Source organism: Ciona intestinalis, chromosome 1, assembly GCF_000224145.3.
Source record: "Ciona intestinalis chromosome 1, KH, whole genome shotgun sequence".
Taxonomy (NCBI): Eukaryota; Metazoa; Chordata; class Ascidiacea; order Phlebobranchia; family Cionidae; genus Ciona; species Ciona intestinalis.
The window spans coordinates 3,236,917-3,261,307 of NC_020166.2; the positions used below are offsets into that span (position 1 = coordinate 3,236,917).

The window sequence follows — 24,391 nt, forward strand, 5'->3', positions numbered from 1 at the left end:
ACAATCGTTATAACACCTGTGTTCTGTTTTATTCAGCTCGTGTAAGCTTACGCTTTTTTCATTTTTATGTGTGGCTGATAATTTGGACAACCCATTAGCGACCACTGGGTTGGAGCAACTGTCGTTAAGTGTCTTGTCCAAGTACACATATGCCCCCCCCACAGTATAATATGGTCACTTTATTATCTTCAGGTGGTGGGGCAACGACAATCATTTTAACATGGGTATATTCTGTTTCACACTTATATGAACACATATATGAAACACACATATATGAAAAAGCATGTGTCATTGCGTAAATCTTAACAAACTGAACTGAAATATGTATAGAGTGTTTAGGTTAAAACCAGCATTTTACGGTCAAAATGTCGATTCGTGCAAAATATGTTACGATAGGGGCGCGATTTTATTTTTTTATTTTTTAATTCAAGAATGTATTTACTCTAATCTGGGATACTTTGTTCTTTTCCGTTTACCAGCTATAAAGTTTCCGTTATTTTCTACCCTGTGTATTTATTGCAATTTTATTTGGCAACCCTTTTTTGTATTATGTAGTATTTTGAACATGGCCTATTTATTTAAATTCCTAGCACAAAAATGGGACTCAATATGTAATTTAAAGTTCATGAACGAATATCATGTGTGAGTCAACCAAACAGATTTGCCGATTTGTTTAATATTAGTCGGTTTTTTTTTATCACACAATTTCTTTTTATTTACAGAATCTTTCTTATTTCATTTTGTTTAAAATTTTAGTTGCTTGGTTTATTTTGTGATGTGCACCGACGTCACGCTATGACGTAAATCCCTTTCCTTATACCCCAAACGAACACAATACGCAACTTGTCGGGAGTATAATCTGACAACGTGTGTGTACGTATTCAATATGTAATACATACGTATACAGTCCATATATATATGTGCAAATACGTAATTAAATACAATTTAGCTTCAATATTACGACGTATTCACGTTTTCAATAACTGAAAAAATACAGTAACTATTGTATGTGTGATATTACACTGCGCGTATCTGTAACATGTGCGTGTCAGGCGCTCATTTACGCAGATGATACGACCTAATATATGATGTAAGTCGAACCGTTTTGGTTGAACTCTGTTTGGTACAGCGCCAATAACATGGGACAATATAACAGGTGAGTCTTCGGTTAATAAACTGCCACAAATCTTATATCTTTCAGTTAAATGACTCACCGAGCCATACGTCTGTTGCAATCTGCTACTGTGCAAAAGAAACACATGAAAAGGCGCGTGCGCGATGACGTCACATATTCGGCAGCGTGTATGACGCAGGTGCATTGAAATATATAAATGATGGATATTGCGGTAAGTTGGTCAAAGTATGGAATAACCGACAACGTAAGGTTGCGAAAGTATTAAGGTGATTTCGACATGAAATCCATGGTACAAAGTCAGTATGTGCAGATTTAATGGAAAATTAGAATTAGCCACTGGAAGTAAGTATATACGTATAGAGTATAGTGGGGGAAGATAGGACACCTTCAGTACATAATTTCCAAATATCCTGATCGTGTTCAAAACAGTAACAACGGTCTATTGGAGTCGTGCGGATATGGTTTAATAATTATTTGAATGTTCTTTGTGTACTACCAAATGGAGCGGGAAATTAGAATGAAAATAAGTCCCATCTTACCCCACCCTACTATATATATTTTAGGTTACACGCAATATGTCACTGTGATTATTCAAATTTTCAAAGGCTTATAACCAGTGGTGGTAACATCCTGCCTGTAACCAGTATAAGCGCTACCGGTTAAGATTGTAGCGTGCTTACGTATGTAGAGAGTTTTCTGTATACGGGATATTGCTTGGCCTGTATTAAATTAGAGAAGTGTCGCATTTTCTATTCAATGGGTTTCGCACCATTCGCATATAAGCAAAGGCCATTGGGGTCGAATTCTTTGCAAAGGCAGAAGTAAAACAAGCCAGTTGTTAAGCGTTTCTTAAAGAGGGTTAGAAAGTTTTAACATATGCTGTACTTGAGTCTGTATAAACAACTGTAATGTTTTTAGTTGCTAATTCTCTTTTCTTCGTTGTTTAAAATAGTTTGATCTTCGCTATCATATATGAATAGATTAAAAAATCGTTGTTACGTTATGAAAATTAAACTGATTGTAACACATAGTAGGGTGGGGAAAGACGGGACACCTTTAGCACGTCATATCCAAATATCCTGATCGTGTTTTAAACAATTAATAACGGTCTATATAAGAGTTGTGTAATTCTTTAAATGTTCTTTGTTCACTAACAAATGGGACGAGAAAAGATCTTCCATCTTCCCCCACCCTACTATGTATTTTTTTTAAATATAACGTTTTTATAGATTTGTAATAAAAAGCTTAAAATTATAAATTTACCTGATAATACAATGTCAACTGAAGCACCCAACAACGTCACGACACCGGCAACAGCTTACGCCCTTCCTTATCACACCTGGATGACGTATGAAGTATTCTCCGTTCTTCTGTCTGTAATTGCGACGTACATCCTTGCAAGTCTGTTGGCATACAGCGTGCAACAAAACATTGACTTTTTCAAGCGAAGGCACTTATCGACACGGAGTACTAAAACTGAGAGAGATGTTTCGGGAGGACACAGTTCGGCGGGGGTTGAACGAGGACAGTCCGTGTCTTCGAACCGGGAAAGGGGAAAACGCAGACGAATGGACGGAACTGGTAAATCCGCAAGACCCCTGCGAGTCCTTTGTATATTCGCAGCGTTTTTCGCTGTGGTACGCATGGCAGCTGACCAGTTGGAACTTGGTACTTATTACAGCGGAGTTCGAGTGAACTGTAAAGTGTATCAGGTAAACGAATATTCATAAGCTATATATGTATATATAATCAATATACCACAGTCGTGTGTTTTAACGTTTAACTTGTAGGTCTCACGGTAAGATAAAAACGTATCTGTTGTAATGTATATAACATTTTTGCTGCAAAACAACTAAACTAATGAATGAATGTAATGAATGTAACTTACTTTATCCTCGCGTGGCCGGAAAACGACAGTCGTTATCACACGGGTTTAACATTTCTTGTAATTTATAGAAGCATAGAGATACCTTTTCTGCAAAAGCTAACGTATCGCAGTCTTTATAGCGTTACTGTATATAACTCGTTTCTTATTTATCACTTTCTGCTTGCCATTATTTAGCTTACACAAACTGAAACATCGTTTTATATATATAATTATTAATTTCAGGTGGTGGTTGTGATAACGTACTCACTATGCGCAACTTGCATTTACTCCGCTCTGTGGTTTCGTCTTCGTATCTTCCTCAATCATCCTGTAATGAACCATTTAACAACGAAAAAGATCGGCGTCGTTATGTGGATAAGCTTAGCTACTATCATCTGTTCATCCCTGCTTAATACTCTGATCTTCAGCCTTGCTACCACAGCGGTCGACTCGCCAGAAGGCTGTAAATTAGGCGTAACTGCACCTATACCTTCAGGTATAAGATATGTCATTCTTGCCTTCACTTCAGTTGGGTCTCAGCTGCTACTGTTAGCCTTGTTCCTGTACCCATTGTTGAAACATAGGTCTACGATGGTGAAGAGTGAACCAAAAGCTGTTCGGTACACAGTTAACCCGCCCACGTCCCCGCCTTTGTCCCCTCGATCCCCAACCGAGCGCGGGCAAGTCAAGTTTCCTAAATCACTGAGAATAACAATGCAGAAAGGCCATGCAAATGGTCAGACTGGCCCAGCATCGTCGGCTCGAAGATACGACTCTGATAGCGACATGGACAGCGTGAAAAACGTACAAACGGACGCCGCGAATCGGTACCGGAGTTTTCGACAAAAAAAGCAAATCAACCGCCAGCGTCATCTGGTTAACATTATGTGGCGAGTCCTGGCAACAGCGATCGTATGTGTTATATCAGATGTCGTAACTGCAGTTGTGTCAATCGCATTTTCGGGCCACCCTAGAATCGTACCGAACCTTATATACAATTTGAACCTGCTGGTCAACCTATGCAGCGTCTTATTTTCTTTCGGCGACTGGAAGGACAGACTTTTTCCCCTGTGCGCAAATTGTTGGAAGGAACAAGAAAAAAGACAAAGGACGTCCAGTACCAGCGCCTACAGTGGTCCAAGGTCTCCAGCAGCTTTTCCGAACAATAAAAACATTGCGCCGTACATGGACTCGTCATCAGCTGCATGCAACTCCAGAGGATTGCCCATATCCGAGGACGGAGAAGAAAAAAGCGATTCTGTGTTTGATCATGCATAAAATGGAACTATATAATTTACCAATCAAAACTGAAGTTATAAAATACTCTGATAAAAAAAAGAAAAAAAAATCTGAAAAGAAAGTGTACGTTTGTTACCGACACTGTGATTATCTAATTTATTATTCCTGTAACTTCATTAAATGTATATATAGTAGGTTGGGGGAAGATGGGACATCTTTAGCACATAATATCCAAATAACCTGATCGTGTTTCAAACAATTAAAAACGGTCTATGACAGTCGTGCGGATACGGTTTTGTAATTCTTTAAATGTTTTATGTTTACTACCTATATATACCTATTGGGGCGAGAAAACAGAATGAAAAGGTGTCCCATCTTCCCCGCCCTTTTATATTTTTTAATGCTCGAAAAATGCTGCGTATTATTTTTGCCCAGTGTCGGTTTTGAGGAACTAGTTGTACTGTAGTGTATAAGCGTATGACACTGTATTACACAATTGAACCATCCTTTATAGTTATATCAACGCATAAGGCCTTATGAGAATATATACTCAGAAATTAAACTTCTTTAAAAATCGTTTAATGTGACAATAAACCACTCTTCGCAACCTCTGAGGTATAAGACCTTTAAGTTTGTTGTAATAGCTAAAACCAAAATAAACAAATCACCCACGCATCACAAGACGTAGATGCATTGCAGCTTTTACACAGTCAGTGCTGCAGACTATACAAGGCATTTGCTATGCGTGGGCGGTGTACAAACAACAAACAACATTCAACACTGTAACAAAAGTCATTTGACAGCACCGCGTGATTTATAACGCCAATCGATGATGTGGTTATTTTTAGATGTGATGCATCCTTGTCGTCTGTAGCGTGGTGTTGTCGGTGGAAAAGTCACAAATTCCAGACCTTAATCCAAAGTACACCTAATGGTTTAAATAGCGGATAAAAAGAGTTGTTTAGCGCGTAAAATATATAGAGTAGGTTATAGGGGCTATATTTCGTAGAAAACATGGTCTATTTCGTAGAAAACAAAGAATATTTACAGAATTATTTAACCGTGTCCTAACGTCTCCAAAATACCGCTTTAATTGTTAAAAACAGAATAAGGACATTTGCTGGGTTAATATGTGCTAACTTTGGAAAGGTTTTTAATTGGGTAAAAATACAAATCAAGGATTACCATCAAGGTCTTGCAATATAGATTTTGTTCTACTTTTAAATTCGGCTTCTAAACAGCGTACACACCTACGGTAAGCATAAAGCAAAATTAAATTTACGTAATATCTATGTACGTGTGGGGGCGTATATACCATGAGTGCATTGCAACATGTTTGGCAATATCTTATATATGAGTTTAATATATAGTATAGGATGGGAGACGATAGGACACTTTTAGCACATGATATCCAGATATCCTGATCGTGTTTTAAACAGTTAACAACGGTCTATGGGAGTCATCAAGATATGGCTTTCGAATTCTTTGTATGTTCTTTGATTACTAGCTAATGGGACAGAAAATAGAATGATAAGGTGTCCCATCTTCCCCCGACTCACTATAAATGTATGCTCGCCAAGGTTGCCAACGCGTCTGGTATTTGGCAAATATAGCAAATTACGTGTTCCCAAATATATAGCAGGGCGGGTTCTGGTGACCCAAAAAGGGTGAGCAGAAAAGATTAAGAGCCATAAACAGCTCTACCGACTTTGCTCGTCGACCCCTGAGGCCAAACCGGACAATGTTCAATCAGTACTTCTCCAGAAAGAAAGGTTATAGACCCTCGTTTTAAGAGGCTGCGCTAAGAAGTCAGATATACCCTAGCGGAATTAACCCTACGACATTGAGTCACCTGTATTAACAACACTTGGGTATAATGCTGTGCTGGACGTCACTTTCCCGGGACAGCTGCCAAGCTTCTTGGGTGTAATACTCATGGCTTCTGGTAATCTGAGGGGGGCCTGTAAAGATGAGACTCCCTCGACATACTGAGGAGACAGCTATACCATAGTTCACTCCAGTATACTATGGCTATACCCCGACACGGAGCATGTGGTGTATCAATACACCATGTGTGATTGTGTAGAAGAAGACATCCATGTTATAACTCGACACTAAGCATAAGATGCATGATGACAACGTGTGGGCTGAGAAAAGTGTCCGCTCGACCTGGTGCACCGTCAGGCTACATCGCCTTGGGTCCACATCGACCCAAGAAACGAGTCTTCACGGCTTAGATTTCGTGTCCTGAACTTTGAAAGGACCATACTCGTAATTAAGTTACGGGTCGTCAGTGGGGTTGGCAAGCGCAACGACTACGGATTTCATCGTCTGGCGTCGTGGTTATTAAGTGGTTACCGTGCCTGCCTCTAACCCAGATGTAATGTTGAAGTGGAAATTGCTCCAACCCAGAGGTCACTAATGGTATGTCCAAATTATCAGGCATAAATAAAAAATCTCTCAAAAACAGTCACCCACAAAGTATCATGCATGGTAAATTGTAAGATAGCACGAGGTGTATGAAACAAAACGCCCGTGGTATATTGACTGACGTTTTCCGGCCACGCGAGGATAAAGCAGGTTACATTTATTTATTTATTCATTTCCGTGTCGCGGTTCTGCTCAATGCACGCATCAACACAAGCAAAGACATGCGTATACAGTAGGGTGAGGAAAGATGGTACACCTTTTCACTGTATTTTTTCGTCCAATTTAATAATAAACAAAGAACATTAAAAGAATTATAAAACTATATTCTCATTACTCCCATCGATAAATTACATTACTCCCATTGGTAATTGTTTAAAACACGAACAGGATATTTGGATATCATGTGCTAAAGGTGTCCCATTTTCCCCACCCTAATATTTGTTACAATGTCTTTGCTGGTCTTCTCTAAAATTCGCTTTTTGTGCTTTGAGCCGTATGCGCTCCTCCTGCTCCTGCTCCCTCGATTTCCCTCACACGCTAATTACTTTTTAGTCTCCAGCGCAGTGGCATGCAAACAGACGTGGGCAATGTGTTACGACTGAGTACGTACAGTGTTGTGTTAAGAATCGAACGTGTGTTGTTCTATACTGTTTTATATTACAAGCCGATTTAATCTTACCCGGATGTTTGACGAAGCTGAAGATAATAAAACAGTAACAAACATACAAAGTGCAATCAAAAAACGAAATCGGTTTCATTATATTGGAATTTATATGTTGGCTTCTTTCTTCTGGTAAAGAATCGAAACTCGTTGTCGGTTGAGTGGAACCTCTTTAACAAGTTCGCGAGTCGGTAAGTTATATAGTTTGATAATACGTGGAAACGATTGTTCAAAGAATGTCAACTCCCATCATAGATTGTTATGATATCTTTTATTGTAATATTTAACATTTAGTCAACTGCTAACAAAGATCAATTAACATTAAAAAAATCATGTTCAAAACAACTTTCACCCGTGCGGTTTTTTGTACCTGCTCTGTAGCCCCATCACGCGGAACGAAATTATAGTTCTCTAGTTACATTACGTAGAATTCTATTATTAATTATTTTCGGAAAGCTTTGAACAACATCGGACATTTTCGGATTCTTTTTTGTTAATGTCTCTGATGTTATGAGCTATTTAAGTTTGGGAAACACTGATCTGTAGTGAGATACTTGCTGTAGCACCATGTATGTGTTGGAATAATGGGTTAATCCTGGTCTAAATCTCAAATGTTATGGGATGTCACGCTGCGGGTCCTTACCCAGGTAGAACATAGAACCCTTTAACAAAAATGATATCTTAATTAACGTTTATTAAAATCAAACAAACTTGCGCGCGGACATTTTTATCAATCGTTTTATATTAGAAAGCAATAAACGCGTAAAATTTCAATTACTATCAAATGATATACAATTGAATAGTAGGTAGGGGTAAGATGGGACACTTTTTCATTTTAATTTCTCGTCCCATTTGAACAAATAACATTTAAAGAGTTACAACACGGCTCTTACGGCTCCTATAAAGAGCGTTGTTGTTTATCTAAAACACGTTCAGAATGTTTGAATATTATATGCTACAGGTGCCCCATCTTACCCGACAGTACTGTATGTACAATACGAGTTTACAAAAAATGTCGCAATGGATGTTGAGTTATAGAACGCCAGTTTTTCCGTGCTACGTAACACGTCCGGTGCTTGTTGAAAACTACAATGTGGTGGTAGGAGCCATCATGGGAACAAAAACGACGTCAGTAAATTTCACACAAACAAATAAAACAGAGATTTCCAAATACTTCGGAATTCACAATTTACAATCGTGATCAACAGCAAGTTAGTACTGATTCATTTTCACCATAACTTTAAGCAGGATCTCCAACGCAGTAGATATGATAGTGTGATACAGGTGACCTCTTGCAAGCGCAGATGTCATGGCGGCCCAAGCACAACGGGCACTGTCTTCATAGTTGTTGGTGCTGTAATGGCATAACGCAAGTCTACTTCTACACTCGGCAATCTCCTGCTTTTGATAACCATCAGGATCAGGCTTAGCTTTCCTGACTTCAATGCAGTTTTGAAGATATTTCTTTGCTTCTAATGAGTTCCCCTTGCAGTAGTAGCAGTAAGCGATTTGGTAGAGTAGTTTTGCTGTGGAGAGGACTTCCTTGTCTCTCACGTTCTGTATGTTTAGTATAGATACCAGCAGTGGGATATCTTTGTCGTGAGAATGGTTATGTTGCAAAAACATTGCGACCTCGTAAAGAAACAAAATGCCTTGCTGAAATAGTGGAGCAGTGGTGGATACATCGTCGGATGAGAGTAGGTTGACAAGTTTCGTGGTTGTTTCTGTCATCAACCTGCGGCTTTGCGCCGTAAACGACTGCGTATTTCTCATTTGTTTAACGCTGCTTACTGCCGATGTAACTGTAGCTTGCATTGTAAGCAACCACTTATCTGAATGATATACCACACTTTGCGCCAAGAGAAATGCCGTACAGCATTCGCGGAGGCCCCTTTCATATTGGCCCAGTGAGGACAAGCAAGCAGCCATGTTAATTCTAATAGAGGCCTCGCCTAATTTATCATTACGAGATTGAACCCTTTGTAATAAACGGTTGTAAGCGTCGTTTGCATCACCGAATCTTTTAAGTTGGTTTAGGCACTGCGCTGCCCCTGCAATCGACTGATCTATTTGAGTTGATGGGTCATCTGGGTCTAAAAGACATTCAGCTTCAGCGTATTTTTCATATGCGTCCGCGTAAAAACATCCTTTGAAAAGCCTCTTTCCTTCTTGGTTAAGTTGAACGAGATTTTCATGCAACTTTGCTGTTTCTTCCATAACAGAATATAGCAACGAGCCGTTTTTTATCAACTGTAATATACGTAAACGCTAATCAGTATAATATGTTCGACCAAAGCAATATTAATGCAAAATCAACAAGAGGAACTGAAGTAAACCTGGGAAACATACCCGGGACTTTCCCCGATATTTTCCTGTGGTGAAATACGTGACGTATTCACGAATGTAGAACCAACAAACGAACAAACGAACGAACGCATTACAATTGTAATTTTTGTGAATTAACAAAAAAAACAAAAGAGTTTTGTAAAACTGTTTGAACAAATATCATTTACAAGAAAGTTATGTTTTTTAAACACCCAATTTAAGTTTCCGCTTTCGGCGCTGTTCTGAAAATGGCGTATAGCAACTAAGACGAAAAGCATAGCAACCAGGGAAGCTGAAATAACTCCAATGTTTTCACCTTTTGAATAGTGTATCATAAAAAGTATCTATTTACTTTGTTTAGACCTATTGTTAAATATCCCTTGCTATAATGGCTGGTGCGCAGGGCGATCCCCAAAAATGGGGAATGCCTGGTTGGAGAATTGAACAAAGATATTCAAATAAAACTCTCATCGGGAACTGGTGCGAAGAAACCAAACTCGTAAGAAAATGTTATGCGTAACTCCATCAATACTTACTAATGTGACCCCAATTAAATCAATAGATTGTTTTATAAGTTTAGAATTTAACGATTGCTCACCATAATAATTATATTAGACAATTTGTGGAACTGTGTTTTATCTTATGATTCCGTCGCTGCTACCGTTGTGTGCGTATGTGTCATTGGTCAAAACTTATTGGAAGTCGATCGAACCCAGTGGTCACTAATGAGTTGTCTAAAATGTCACCTATATACAGAAAATCACCCACAAAGTACTATACATGGTAACTCGTAAGCTGCCACAAGGTGTATGAAACAGAATGCACATGTTATACGTTATAACCTTCTGTCATCTTTCCGCCACGCAAGGATAAAACAAGTTATATATTAATTTCTGTTTCTTCAACAAGTGTTCATTTATTTTAATGCAAATAATGTAAACATGTTAGAAACAGGTGTTAAAAAATCAATAAAAAAGCAGGGTACGGTCCCTTTAATTAGTGCATGTCCGCTATGTCTACAATATTCAGTTCGCTATGTCCGCTATACGTCTGCTATGTAAGGAATGTTGTGAACATAGTGGACATAGTGAATATTGTGGACATAGCGGACATAATGGACATGCACTGATTAAAGGGACCTGCAGGGTATAGTGCAAAATCAAATCCTTCTTTAAAATAACTGCACATGTTTACTATTGCACCAATCAAAAGGGAAAATATTACCAGCATATTTATTTCAGTTTCAACGTGGCCAGCATTCCAACAGCAGCACTCATCGAACTGACTTCAAACTTTATGTAGATCACAAACCAGATACTATTATAAGAAGATCAGCATTAATGAGAAATGAAGGTTTAAGAAAACAACATTTGTTTACACATCATGGGAACACGTGAGTTATAAGTTAGACTTAGTAGCGACCACGCTTATTTTCTTTCAACTAAATGTAAATATGTTTTTAACTGTAAGCGTGTTTATCAACTGTTGTTTTTTTTCGTTTAAAATATTTCTAAATCTTCGCTACCGTAATCAAAGAGACAAAATAAAATGTATTTCAAACCAGATATCAGAATTTTGAGATATTTAAACATAATGCAAACTTAAAATGTGATATTATACACATTGTGTACAAGACCAATAATGGTTATTTCAATATTAAAAACACTTACAAATTACAAAACTGCAGCCTGATTTTTTGTTATTTTTTTCACTTGAATAAATGTATCCGATCATAAGGCATCCGCCTAAAGGATGTTTTAAGTAGGGTCACCAAAGCATAAAACAAATTAATGACCCAGTTGACGTAGGTAGGCCTATTTTTTATGTTAAAATAGATACAGCAAAAATAGGTTAAATAGATACAGCAAAAATAGGTTAAATAGATACAGCAAAAATAGGTTAAAATAGATACAGCAAAAATAGGTTAAATAGATACAGCAACAATAGGTTAAATAGATACAGCAACAATATGTTAAAATAGATACAGCAACTGTAGTATTCCAATACGCTGAGTACCGAACCCAGCCAATGAATACAGATTCGAATTATTTATTATTATTGAACACACTTATTCGGTTACAGTATTTTTGGAATAATAATCAATTGTAATAATTCCATACATGAGGTGATCAGTGTTGCACATTAACAATTTACAATCACTTGATGGTGTTAGCATTAAACCAAAACACTACGGCAACAATATGTTAAAACAGATACAGCAACAACATGATATCTTGGTATGACGAACAATTCAACAAGAGAGATAGAGAAGAAGGCGATAAATTGCCTGATCTACGAAAATGGGACGGCCATAAACTTGCTTGGGCTCCTGAAAGATCTGACTACCCTATGCAAGGTAAAATAATATTTTTTATATACAAACTTTTTGCGATTATGAAAATATATTCTTAAAAAATATATATATACCTCAACGATAATTTTGTGTGTTATGAATGAATGAATGTAACCTATTACCCCTTCGGGGTTGGCGACGGTAGTCTTTATAACACGTGTGTTCTGTTCCGTACACATTGTGTCTGTTTACAAGTTACTATGTATGTGAATTTCTGGATAATTATATCTTTATTCGTTGGACCATGATCTTTAGGAATAGGTAAAGCCATTAAAAGTTTTTCTTCACTGTTATACCTTTAATTCAAAACAGGTTGGCAACTCAAAATTTATGTTTAGTTTTACCCAACAACATTAAGTTAGTCCGACGTGGTAGCGCAGTTTGTTAGCTGGCCTTCCTCTAACCCAGAAGTTATGGGTTCAAGGCTCTTCGCTGCTACCATTGTGGGCATATGTGTCCTTGGGCAACACACTGCCTCTAACCAAGAGGTAATGGGTTCAAGGCTCTTTGCTGCTATTGTGGGGATATGTGTCCTTGTGCAACACACTGTCTGTAACCAAGAGGTAATGGGTTCAAGGCTCTTCATTGCTATTATTGTGGCCTTTGTGGGTGTATGTGTCCTTGGGCAAGACATTTATATCAAAATTGTTCTAACCAATCATAACACCCATGTTTATTGACTGTCATGTTCCGGCCACGCAAAGATAATGTAATTTACATTCATTAAGGCGTCCCAACCAACTTCGGATTACACAACAAAATGAGCAGAAGATGGACAAGTGAGCTGAAGGCAGAAAGACAAGGCCATTACATTACAGACTATAGAAAGGCATACACACAACATCCTCATACAGCATTCCCACATAGATTTGCCTCAGCTCCAAAGTATTTATCAAGCCATTTTAACCCAATAACCAAGGTATGCTTTGGTTGTTAAATAAGTACTCTATATACGTACTTTAATGTCTGTTTGTAATATTTGTCCACTGCGCAACATGTCAAAGTAAAAACTTTCCGCTAATTCAGGAGTGTGCAAACTTAGTTACAGGAGGGCAAGGTATAGATTAATGGGTGAATCCGCGGGCTATACTTCCATTAACACAGGCTTGCATGGACCTATAATAGTTTCTTTCTGTCTTTGATTTTATATTTTAAAAGATCATTTTAAAAGAGGGTTATCTCCTTGCAGAAATATCAAGTTTGGACGCAATAATTTCGAAAAAAAAACTGCTATATTAATGTATTGCCAAATCAAATAAATTTAGTGAATAATATGCAGCTGGTTTCGCGAGCTGCACAACTTTCCTTTTCTGACCACCGGACAGGTTGCACACTTTGCCCTAATATATAAACTACAATTTGCTTACTGATTACCAAAATAACATCTAACGACTAAGATATTTTCAGATTAATAAAGACTTGTGGTTACGAAGAACGCCGTTCAACATGGCACCGGAATATCCACCTCAAGTTACGCCACCTTCTGCAGTTTAACTCAACATCTCTTTACTTTCACATCCATGCTAACTTTGAAATACATAAAACACCTTATTGCACTTTTCACCCACCTGACAGTTACTGGAATAGATTTAGATTATATATTGTTAAAAGTTCCATTGTTAAAAGTTCCAACTTTTCATGACTTTTACGCCATCGAGATTGTTTAACTTTCACTTCCTTGTATAGTGGATACCACTGTCTTTTCAGATTAAAATAAAATATGATTTACATACAATACCACTTTGCACAAATGCACAAAAAAAAACAACGACTCACAACAAAAGAACAATTTGGCAAGTATATGTTGCTTTTTATAGCAATTTGACATTATTATTCTAAAACAATTGATAAAATAAATAAATTTTGACACTTAAAAGGAAATATTGTTTAAAGGTATTAAAGAACTAAAGCAGTATCGTAAAAACAAATTGACCTATATTCTATATAGACCTTATTCTATAGACCTATTTTTACATCCGAACTTAATTTAACTTTGACAGTAAACTTTCCTTCAGCTAGTTGATTATACGAGTCTGATTTAAGAATAGAAAGAACTGTGTCAACAATATTCGCAGTAAGTCCCCATATTCTATACTGGGTGAAATAAACGGGCATCACATAATCGTGTTCAGAACGTTTCTTGGCCTTGATTCGAAATCGAGTATAGCTGGCATTGTTCACAAGGTTGGTCAGCGACACAGTGAAAATTTCTGTTACCTTGAATATAAAACAATGGTAGTTTTTATCAAAGACCGCGGCCAATTTCTGGCCAATCAAACTTTTATTGTTGCATATTTTTAAACATAAGTTGCATATTTTTGAAGGTCTAAATTCTACCATAAACTTATTAATCTCCTGAAATATGGTTAATACAGAGATTAATTAAAACAACGAAGAAAATGTAATTAGCAGCAAACCAACAGTGGATAAAAAAACTTTAAAAACTTATATTTTTAAAATACAGTGATAAAGGTCAGATTAATTAAAAAACGAAGAAAAGGTAATTAGCAGAAAATGACAGTCATTAAATACCATTGAGTGGTTAAGTTGAAATATAATTTTTAGTTAGAATAGTTTGTAAGTAGCTACATGTCAAATTTAGGTAGTGTTACCTCATTTCTGTCAGGTACCATATCTTCAATATTAACTTCACCAAGGTAACCAACTACTGGTATTACAGCAGCTGTTCGCGTCTGTAACAGATTTATTAATGAATTAGAGGCAGACAAATACAAACAACTGGAAAAGCTCGACCTAATTATATCATTACATTCATGTTATAATAATAAAATCTCGCAGATTGATTGCAATTTAGAAGATCCTTTTCTATTTAGTGTAACAAATACCTTTTTTATTCTGTAAAAATAATATATTTATTTTTTAGAGACCTAATTATATCATTGCATTCATGTTATAATAATAAAACTTTGCAAATTGTTTGCTCTTTAGAAGATCAATTTTTATGGAGTGTAACAACTGCCCGGTTTTTATGCTGTATTTAGCCTATATAGCAAAATTGTTTTTATTTTATAACAACTGTTACAGGTATTAAAAACTGCAAATACGTTTAAAAAGAACTTTTATAATATAAAAAAAAATAAAAATTGAAAAACTTTTTATACATGGTTTGAAATATGGGGTAAAGTTGTCCAAACATCAACTTTATTTCGAGGAAACCCAATTTCTTCCTCTGTCTCGCGTAAGGCAGCATCAACTGCCCCTGTATCACCATGTTTAACCCCTCCTCCAGGAAAACTAAAAAGAAATTGAAAATTTTAGTTTTGGTCTTGTAGGCATGTTCTGAAATCACACAAGAAATGAAAATGCCATTTTCAAGGTAAAAGAATGAAGACTTTTTTTATCCTCACATGGGGCACAGGGGCACTATTGGTTTTTATAAAAACACATGGTGTGTTATTAATAATTTCATTTACCCGATGCCCTATTACAAGCTTGTATGCAACTTTAATAATTTAAATTTTTTTATGGCTGACAGATTGAACAACTTATTACTAATACTAACTAATGGGTTGGAGAAATTGTTATTAAGTGTCTTCCAAGGTCACATACAGTCATAATGGCAAGTATTGAGCATTCAAACCAATATTTTTTACTTTTGATGCTATAATTGTAACCATGGAGTCATGACACCAAAAAAGCTGCATGCACTTAAGGGTTTGATTCCTAAAAGTTTTAGTGATTGCCAATTACATTTTAAAGATTAGCTTACCAAAACCACAAACATACCTTATCTGCCCTTTATGAGTAGGAAGATTGTTAGAGCGTACAGTAAAAAGTAAACAAAGTTCCCCATTCACTGTACATAGTGGGACAAGCACAGCAGCTTGATTCTTTAACTTAAGCCGCTTGATTGAGTTGGAATAACTAAGTTCTGATGTAAGAGACTCCGCTATTTTGACGACATGTTTCTTTACATTTTCAGTTGAGAATATACAATGTGTAGCATGGAGTTGGTTTTGAGCTGTTCTAGTGTTATATTTTATGCGGCTTTTGAATAGCCGGATACAAATTGATGTTCTTAACATTAAAATGGTAAAAAACCTTCTGTGTCATGCAAAAAAAGTAATGGTTTATTACTGTTCCAATACTGCTTAAATCAGGCATTTAGTTTAAACATAATAGTAGCTAAAGTGCATTTATTATTTACTGTTTAATAGCCTAATAAGTAAATATGTAAATTCATTATAAAAATATCAGTTTGAAAAAAGTGATGGTCTATTAATATCCCTATACTGCTTAAATTAGATGGTCAGTTTAAACATACTAGTAGCTAGAAGTACATTTATTAATTATTATTTAATAGCCTAATATGTAATTTCATAATAAAAATACCAGTTTGGAAAAAGTGATGGTCTACTAATATCCCAATACTGCTTTTCAGTTTAAACATACCACTGGACTAGAAGAACATTTATTAATTACTATTTAATGGCCTAACAAGTAAATTCATAATGCAAATATCAAGTACTCAGGATTCAAAATCTATTAAACTATTTGTGGTCCTGGGCCAGGTTTAGTACATATAACATATTCAATTAGTCCACAGTCTGTAACATCTGGCACAATTTTTCCATTAGGAAATGAAAACTCTTCGGTGGTTTTAAAAAAAGTGTCCGTGCAGTCTTTACTTGGTGGAAAAACTTGGTAAATTTGGTTGGCAAGATCCTCTGCAAATGGTGCGAGGGTAAAGAGAAAAGCGTTTGGTCCAGCATCAAAGGTGTATGCTACTCGAGTGCTTCCACATCTTTCGTTATACGAATAAACAAAGTTCATAATCTTTTCCGAAACATTATTAAGATAACGTAACGGTGGAAATGTATCCATACATATTGCGTGTAGTTGGTTACTTTCCTTCATACAAATTTCGGCAAATAAACAAAAGTCTTTCTCGAGTACAGCTTGTTTTAAAACTTTTATCCGGTGTGGGACAATGTTTTCTATACGATGTTTAAGCAATGCAGATGTTTCAACACTACGCTGCATGCCAACAGTGCTGCCAAATGATTTTTGCTTGGACGAAACTACCAAAATAAACACACGTAGTTCAGGCCAGTGAGTTTCATCAACAAATTGTTTGGCAGTACTATTCTTGGACTCTTCAGACTTGAGCCATTCTACAAATCCACCACACATACTTCTGCATGCACTACCAGAACCTCTTCTTGCCACACCAGACAGGTCTCCCTTTACACCAAGTAACTGACCAAGAGCAAAGGTCAAAGCAGCATAACCTGATGCAGACGAAGCCAGCCCTGCTTTGGTAGGAAAATTGTTCACAGACTGGACATGAATCTTTTTCGAGCACGACATTAATTCTTTAGCTGCAGCATTTTCACTGATTGCTTGTTTCCTAGCGAGTCTACGCATTTCTTCAAAACAAACTTTCAACCTTGGATTTTCATTAATATCCTGCCACAGATCGTTTACATAAACCTGATCTTTAACATATGAAGGTGCAGTGGTCACAGTGGTAGTAGTACACAAGTCATGATAATTTAAAGTGATACTGAATGAAGAATTAAGCGGCAAGTTCTCAACTTCACATAACTTTCCCCAGTACTTTATGATGGCGATGTTAATTGGAGCACAACAAGTTATCTTCCTCACCTGCTCTTCCTCTTGCATTTCCTCCATATATAATCTTAAGATGTTTAAATAAAGAATAGTGATCTTCTTTCAGGTTAAAGTGTCAGTGTTTAAATGTTGAGGTTAAAAACCAATTATAAAATCTACACCTAACTGTTAACCCTAGATGTTTTAAACAAAATTTTATATCAATGTATGCATAAGCTAGACAAAAAAAACGTTTGAACTTTAAATCAATTGATTTGGAAATTTCAATGTAATTGGCATATGCACCCAATACTTTTAATTTAAACAATATTCTATTTTTACTTCAATACTCCTAATTTTGAATCCAAAAATGACACCAATGAAACAATACGCATTGTACGAGTTGAGTAGAATCGTTAACCAATAATAAATTACAATCAAACACATAAGTATCTACTGTTTTTAAACTATTGTTTATTTTATTCAGGTTTCCATGCTTCGATTTTGGGTTTTGTTGTCGAATAAGGAACATAGCAATCCTTAGTCCCAGTCAGGTTTCTTGTGTGGGTAAGCAGGAACTTTCTTTGTGTTGGCGGTTTAACTGTAGGCGTGTCATCAGTCATGTAATGCAACCAACGATGCCATTCAGGGGTGATTTGGCTTGCATTGAAATCCCACTTGTTTTTCCAGGTGTCTTTGTTAAAGTCGACCCAACGATTGCGTCCAACGAAATATCTGTTGTTTTCGTAATATTTGTTCCCCAGCTCGTCAGTTCCAACGTGAGTTCCGTATTTGATTTCATTCATTCTGCTCATTTGGATAAAAACGCCGCGGAAACGTTGAAAGTATCCGCCGTCAGTTTCGTAGTTATGACGAAAGTGCTTCATCATTTCACTAAATGGAACCACAAACTGACGGCGAAGGCGCTGTATTAAACTCATAATGGGCGACTTTCTGTCTTTCTGCACAATACGTTTTCATTCACTTGCACAAATGTTAGCAAAGACGGCCAGTGACCTTAAAGTTAGAACATAAGGGAAATCACCAGATTCCGAGAGATTATAACAGATATTAGCAGAGTTGCCACAGAATTATAAACAAGATAACATAGCTCTAATGATTGAGCACGTATTATAGTTAGCATAATTTTACTTAACTTTTTTACGGTACGCGGTAATTAGTTGTAATTACACTAATTAACCTTGTTATCGCTTTAAAATGTTTGTAATTTGGATTTTGAAAACACTTTAATAATGCAATAGTTAGTTAATGTTAGAAGTTATAATAATCTTATGATGTTTAACTAAATTGCCTCCTGGTAACGCATGGAGTAAAATAATCGAACAGATTGATAATGTAATTATTATTACAAAATACTTTATATTTTGACGCCAGCAGAATTTTATCATATACTTTTATTTTAACCTATTTGTGCATACAAGCAACAAATGCAAGCACTTGTTTTATATTCGGTATTATAGTGGGCCGCTACTTTATTTTCTTCACCCAGCTGCTGCGGGTTCGCGGGGCTATGATACGACACTGCACCCCGGTGTAGTGCAACCACGGCTTAGTATAACACGACGAACTTTTACTTTTAAAAAAAGTTTATTTGAACACCTACTAAAAAAAACAATATCCGTTCAAATACAATCACCAAAAAAAAAGATATAACAGTTAAATAATCTCCGACTACACGACCACCATAATCAAAAAAAACTCTGCAAAACAAGATCATTTAAACTGGTTTCCAAAAACTGAAATAAGTCCAGATGATTTTTGACACACAAGATCAGTATCACCATCTCCGTCCACGTCTCCAACAGAAAGTTGATCTGCTGATCCACACATAGTTGGAATTTCACCTTCCCAATCTACGTCATCGTTGCTGAAACCCCGAATCCCAATGAATAGAATTTTCATTCTCCTGGTACAAGAATTTATATTTCATTGGGCGTCTCGGCGAAAGGTTTTTAAAGTGTTAGTGTTAAAGGCTTGTTTATAACCAATAAAATTCAACTGTTTGAATGAACGTAAATTGTTTTATCTTTGCGTGGCATCGCAAAAACAGTCGCTGTAACACGAGTGTTCTGTTTATACACTTCGGTCCGTTTACGATTTTTACCATATGTGTAATTTTGAAGGTTTATATATATCATTTTTTCCTATTGTATAGCTGTCAATTTAAAGATAACCTTTTACGGACTGCGCAAGATTTAGTGCTGTAAATTGTAAAACAACAAAGCTAGAGGCTACATATAGTTCATAAACCAGCAATGCTATAGAAAGACACAGTAAAAATAAATTATTAACAAACGATATCGTAACTCACCCGCTAATATCATCTCTGCACATCAAATCGTCTTTTCCATCACCATTAAAATCACCAACAAACACTTTGCCAGAAACAATGAGACTCGGTGAGAATTTGCACAGCTTGGTCGGTCCTTCCGAACCTACTATCGAATATCCCGCGTTTGTAGAACCGTACGATATTTGCCTGCAATAAAATAACATAAATTTTATTTTTATTTTAAAAGCAAATCACCACTTAACCCACAACTTAATATAAATTAACTTATATGGTTATGCAATTTAATAAAACAAATTAAGATGTAACTAAAAAAAGGAACGTTAAAGGCACCGAAGCCATGAGATAAAACAGAACCCCCGTGTTTTATGTAATCCACCAAGCTGTTTGGTTAGGCAGTTTTTAAGTGATAATGAGAATAAAAACATCGTTGCGTTTTCAATCAATTTTAAATCATATTTTACTTACACCCAATCACTTTTGTAATAACAGAGCAAATCGGATCGACCATCGTTGTTAAAATCCCCGGTGTAAATTTTACCCCAACGACAAAACGACCGCGTAGAAGTAGATACAGAATTAATCGTGAACAACGTGAGGCCTGCATTGAATGTGTTTACTTGTAGTTTAAATACTAGAAAAATACTTAAATGTGTTTACCTGCTGTAATTCAAATACTAGAAGTTTTTCACCGTAAAAACACAGTTGTATATGGTTGCATGCTGTCTATCACAGTTTCTATTATTCATTACTTTTTTCGCGGTTAAAGAAAACCTGACAGTTTTCACTTTTTAACTAAGTAGGCCTATTCATTAACCGAATGCAAGAATGATATACGGGCTATCCCAGAGAATTACAAAGCACCTATTCAATGTTTACCGCCAAAGCTAAATGTGTGCTAACTTAACGTGCTTATAGTGGCTGGTGTTAATCTATAAAAAGGTATGTGTATAATAACTTACGTGGCTTGGTTGGACATTTGTTAGTGTTGCAAACCCTTCCGCTCCAAGACGAACCTAAACAACCAGCTGAACCACTGACTCCGTTCACACAACCTCGGTACCTTTAAATATAAATCCTATACTAAGCAAAAGACAAAAAATGTCCTATATACTTGTCATAATACAAAAATGATCGTGTACTCGTCAAAATACAAAAAACAGACAATCTGTATACTTGTTAAAACACAAACATCAAAAGAAAAAGTTGTCTACTATATTCGTCTATAAAAACACCGGGAAAAACACACAATCCAATAAACATTAGGTGGCACATACCTCCATTGAAAACCTGTCCCGCATGTTCTAGGACACGAACCCCAAGACCCCCAGTGACCCCACGAAGAAGTGGAAGTACATTTGCTTTGTTCACATGACTTGGTGGAAATAGCTTGTCCTATACACCCTGAACTGACAACACTAGACACATCCAAGCATTGCCGACTGCGACGAGCAACTCCCACCCCACATGTCACTGAACACGTACTCCATGCTCCCCAATTTGTCCAAGAAACTAAACGAAATTGAACTGGTTACATTTGTATATATAGTACTGTAGAAAAAGTTTGATGTGGCAGTAAACAAAGAAATAAATTCTAAACTGTATTCTCACGATTCCAATAGACCGTTGTTACCTGTTTAAGACATGATCAGGATATTTGGATATTATGTGCTAAAGGTGTTTCACCTTCCCCCACCCTACTGTATATTAAGTTGGGGCATAGGATGCTATCATTATACTGTATTTGTAATCGTTTTAATTAATAGTAAACAAGAAACAGTTGAATAATTATCAAATCTTACCCTATAAAGTACTATAAAGTGGGTTGGGATAAAAATGTTTTTTATTTTCTTTTTGTGTCCCATTGAATGGTTGAATATTATTAACATGATAATGTATAACTGTAGCTATAAACGAGCGTTGTTAATTGGGAATTTGGGAACATGAATAGGGAATTTGGGACATTTACATGGGCTAAAGTTTATAAATGTTATCCGACAATACTACATAAATTAAAAAGAAATCCTTTAAAAAAATTTAAAGTACAAACCTGCGACTTGAGTTGTAGTTGTAGGTCTAGCGGTTGTAACTGGCACGACCGATGGACAACGATAGAGACGATTTAATTGTTTCTTGTCTTCTTCAGTGAAGCCTTCTCGTTGTGATTTAACTGGCTGATTTGTTTTCCGATCAACGATAGTCGCTTCTCGGTTCTTTGAAAACGCAAACCCCCCGTAATGCATTATAGATTGAATGTCGTAGTTGGATCCGAGAGAATTTATCGAATTTCTTTTGTTAAAGTTGTGTTGTTTTCCTGGAATAAATGAAAGCGACTTTTATCATCGCGTAGCGGGGCAACGAAAGTTGTTATACTAGTATTCTGTTTCGCACACCTTATGCCTGTTTCAAGTTACCACATAAAGTAGGATAGGGGAAGATGGGACACCTTTAGAACATGATATCCGATATCATAATCGTGTTTTTAACAATTAACAACAGTCTATGGGAGTCGTGAGGAGACGGTTTTACAATTCTTTAAATGTTCTTTGTTTACTACCAAATGGGACCAAAAAATAGAATAATAAGGTGTCCCATCTTCCCCACACTACTATATACGTAATTTCAAGTGTGACCACTGGGTTAGAAGCGATTGCCGTTATCTGAGCACTCTAACCAATTTTCCCCCACGCCGGAATCTTTCATTTTTAGTTCAGGACTACAATCACTTAACATCTAACGCAATTTTACCTTCAATTATATTTTCTTCGATTATTCTAATGTAATCGTCACGATCAGGTCTAGATTGTTCATGCCAGAACCCAAGCGCATGCATAAGCTCGTGTTGAACTATTCCTTTCCATGCGCAACCGATACCGATCGAAATTTCCTGTTTTCCTCCTCGTCTACCAACGTACGACCTGAAAAAAATGCGAGGTGTATATACAATAGGGTGGGGGGAGACGGGACCTTTAGTACATAATATTCGAATATCCTGATCATGTTTTAAACAATTAACAACGGTCTATGGGAGGATACGGTTTTGTAATTCTTTAAATGTTTTTGGTTCTTACCAAATAGGATGGGAAAATAAAATGAAATTTTGTCCTATCCTAGACCCCCGCTACTATATGTAAGATATTTAGTCATGTAGAAAAAATATTAAAGAAAGAACGAATGAATGAATGTAATTTGATTACCCTCGGCAGGGCAACGACAGCAGCAGTGTATTTATAAACAGGTGTTTCGTTCCGTACACATTGTGCCCGATGTCTGTTTTAAACTTGCATGCAAATATAACGAACAATTCTTACCAACAACCTCCTTTAGATACAAATATAATGTAGTTCACTTCATTGGTTCTTGCCACAAAGTCAATACAAGTGTCTTCACTGTAAGAAGCTATCCCCTGACTAATTGCCGCTCTTGCTTTGGTTGCTAAAAAAAATTATTCGATATAATATTTCAAGTTTATAATTTTCAAGTTACCCATAAAATTATTGTTTTCAGGTTTCTAGTTTGTAATAATTTTAATTTTATAACTTACACATGTCACTGTCAATTACATAAGGAACTTTGGGTCGTCCGTTCACCACGTTTTCGTTCCATAACTTAATTCCAATTGACGCAGCTTCGGAAGCACCTTTCGGAATTTTATCATATGCCTGTAAAATTAATCAATTTTGTAAAACAATGCTGTAAGTTTTTTAAAACACAGTTTACGTTTTTAATTTGCACGATGTCTTTTTCGTCGTATTTTATGTCCTCCTCAATAAAACCGTTCGAGTTACAGTCACAGCTGGAAACGCAACCAAATTCGTCAGTCTTATAACCAAGTGTCGAGCAAACTTTTGTACACTTAGAAACGTCGAAAGAGCATACAATTTGCGTGTCGTGGGTAGATTCTACAAATAAATACGTATATAATTTATTTTTTTATGTGTAACGTGCTGTTTGATATTTTTATCAACCTATGTTAGGATATGACGAACTTACTGATGCATCGGCTAATATCAATTGTATTTGGGGTGTCAGCCCCGCTTATTTTCCCTGAGTCTTCAGCAATGTACACATCGTCGCATTTTGCCATTTCTACTCCTGAAAGTAAGATTTGCATTACAACAATGTATATAGCCTATATAACTATACTACTATACATATATTGTATATATAGTATTAGTGTATAGTAGTGGTATAGTAATAAAGGAGTTATATATAAGCTACATTGATTACACGCACGATAGAAGAATTAACGTCCCATAAAAAACTACTTACCGGCCGCGACTTCGGCGCACAACAGAAACCAGCTCAGCATTAGACAAATAGTTTTCATATTTCAATCTTCGATGTCGCTTAGTTAGAAGAGAGAATAAAACTTGATGATAAGTGAGATTGAATCGCTACTTTTATACCCAAGTGGTGATTCCCCCTTTCCTGTGGTGACGTAACTCGTGACGTCATATGCGGAAGTGCGTCATCAATAACAAGGAGATGATTTG

The 24,391-nt window shown here is 36.4% G+C and overlaps 6 protein-coding genes across 6 annotated transcripts; 2 read left to right on the forward strand and 4 right to left on the reverse strand.

Moving 5' to 3' along the window:
• Positions 1-2,339: 2,339 nt before the first annotated feature.
• Positions 2,340-4,859, forward strand: LOC100182467. Its single transcript, XM_002120886.5, has 2 exons — positions 2,340-2,847; positions 3,246-4,859. The coding sequence occupies exons 1-2, from the start codon at positions 2,410-2,412 to the stop codon at positions 4,278-4,280; spliced, it is 1,473 nt and encodes a 490-aa protein (XP_002120922.1). The 5' UTR covers positions 2,340-2,409; the 3' UTR covers positions 4,281-4,859.
• A 2,475-nt stretch (positions 4,860-7,334) lies between these two features.
• On the forward strand, positions 7,335-13,745 carry LOC100180876 (uncharacterized protein C1orf158 homolog). Its single transcript, XM_009863906.3, has 6 exons — positions 7,335-7,523; positions 10,019-10,156; positions 10,899-11,050; positions 11,871-12,013; positions 12,739-12,929; positions 13,418-13,745. The coding sequence occupies exons 2-6, from the start codon at positions 10,046-10,048 to the stop codon at positions 13,502-13,504; spliced, it is 684 nt and encodes a 227-aa protein (XP_009862208.1). The 5' UTR covers positions 7,335-7,523; positions 10,019-10,045; the 3' UTR covers positions 13,505-13,745.
• A 65-nt stretch (positions 13,746-13,810) lies between these two features.
• LOC100178513 (diphosphomevalonate decarboxylase) lies at positions 13,811-17,775 on the reverse strand. Its single transcript, XM_026837339.1, has 4 exons — positions 15,758-17,775; positions 15,133-15,265; positions 14,623-14,703; positions 13,811-14,227 (listed from the first exon to the last, which is right to left on the reverse strand). The coding sequence occupies exon 1, from the start codon at positions 17,663-17,665 to the stop codon at positions 16,517-16,519; it is 1,149 nt and encodes a 382-aa protein (XP_026693140.1). The 5' UTR covers positions 17,666-17,775; the 3' UTR covers positions 13,811-14,227; positions 14,623-14,703; positions 15,133-15,265; positions 15,758-16,516.
• On the reverse strand, positions 13,967-16,056 carry LOC100177773 (nucleoside diphosphate-linked moiety X motif 8-like). Its single transcript, XM_002126610.3, has 4 exons — positions 15,758-16,056; positions 15,133-15,265; positions 14,623-14,703; positions 13,967-14,227 (listed from the first exon to the last, which is right to left on the reverse strand). The coding sequence occupies exons 1-4, from the start codon at positions 16,054-16,056 to the stop codon at positions 13,967-13,969; spliced, it is 774 nt and encodes a 257-aa protein (XP_002126646.1).
• A 4-nt stretch (positions 17,776-17,779) lies between the features above and the next one.
• LOC100175455 (NADH dehydrogenase [ubiquinone] 1 alpha subcomplex subunit 12) lies at positions 17,780-18,638 on the reverse strand. Its single transcript, XM_004225466.4, has one exon. It carries the CDS (start codon positions 18,523-18,525, stop codon positions 18,064-18,066), a length of 462 nt encoding a protein of 153 aa, XP_004225514.1. The 5' UTR covers positions 18,526-18,638; the 3' UTR covers positions 17,780-18,063.
• A 535-nt stretch (positions 18,639-19,173) lies between these two features.
• LOC100185646 lies at positions 19,174-24,290 on the reverse strand. Its single transcript, XM_002121166.5, has 12 exons — positions 24,168-24,290; positions 23,889-23,990; positions 23,616-23,797; positions 23,440-23,557; positions 23,207-23,330; positions 22,644-22,813; positions 21,946-22,209; positions 21,173-21,407; positions 20,858-20,958; positions 20,364-20,496; positions 19,917-20,084; positions 19,174-19,511 (listed from the first exon to the last, which is right to left on the reverse strand). The coding sequence occupies exons 1-12, from the start codon at positions 24,223-24,225 to the stop codon at positions 19,319-19,321; spliced, it is 1,848 nt and encodes a 615-aa protein (XP_002121202.3). The 5' UTR covers positions 24,226-24,290; the 3' UTR covers positions 19,174-19,318.
• Between the last annotated feature and the right edge of the window lie 101 nt (positions 24,291-24,391).

Coding starts and splice junctions, on each gene's coding strand:
- LOC100182467 (XM_002120886.5), top strand. CDS start 2,410: ATGTCAACTGAAGCACCCAACAACGTCACGACACCGGCAACAGCTTAC. Junction 2,848..3,245: donor TGAACTGTAAAGTGTATCAG/GTAAACGAATAT, acceptor TATTAATTTCAG/GTGGTGGTTGTGATAACGTA.
- LOC100180876 (XM_009863906.3), top strand. CDS start 10,046: ATGGCTGGTGCGCAGGGCGATCCCCAAAAATGGGGAATGCCTGGTTGG. Junction 10,157..10,898: donor GGTGCGAAGAAACCAAACTC/GTAAGAAAATGT, acceptor TATTTATTTCAG/TTTCAACGTGGCCAGCATTC. Junction 12,930..13,417: donor ATTTTAACCCAATAACCAAG/GTATGCTTTGGT, acceptor AGATATTTTCAG/ATTAATAAAGACTTGTGGTT.
- LOC100177773 (XM_002126610.3), bottom strand. CDS start 16,056: ATGTTAAGAACATCAATTTGTATCCGGCTATTCAAAAGCCGCATAAAA. Junction 15,266..15,757: donor ACTCATAAAGGGCAGATAAG/GTATGTTTGTGG, acceptor ATTTCTTTTTAG/TTTTCCTGGAGGAGGGGTTA. Junction 14,228..14,622: donor TGGTACCTGACAGAAATGAG/GTAACACTACCT, acceptor TTTATATTCAAG/GTAACAGAAATTTTCACTGT.
- LOC100178513 (XM_026837339.1), bottom strand. CDS start 17,665: ATGGAGGAAATGCAAGAGGAAGAGCAGGTGAGGAAGATAACTTGTTGT.
- LOC100175455 (XM_004225466.4), bottom strand. CDS start 18,525: ATGAGTTTAATACAGCGCCTTCGCCGTCAGTTTGTGGTTCCATTTAGT.
- LOC100185646 (XM_002121166.5), bottom strand. CDS start 24,225: ATGAAAACTATTTGTCTAATGCTGAGCTGGTTTCTGTTGTGCGCCGAA. Junction 23,558..23,615: donor ACATCGTGCAAATTAAAAAC/GTAAACTGTGTT, acceptor TTAATTTTACAG/GCATATGATAAAATTCCGAA. Junction 22,210..22,643: donor CGAAGAAAATATAATTGAAG/GTAAAATTGCGT, acceptor CATTTATTCCAG/GAAAACAACACAACTTTAAC.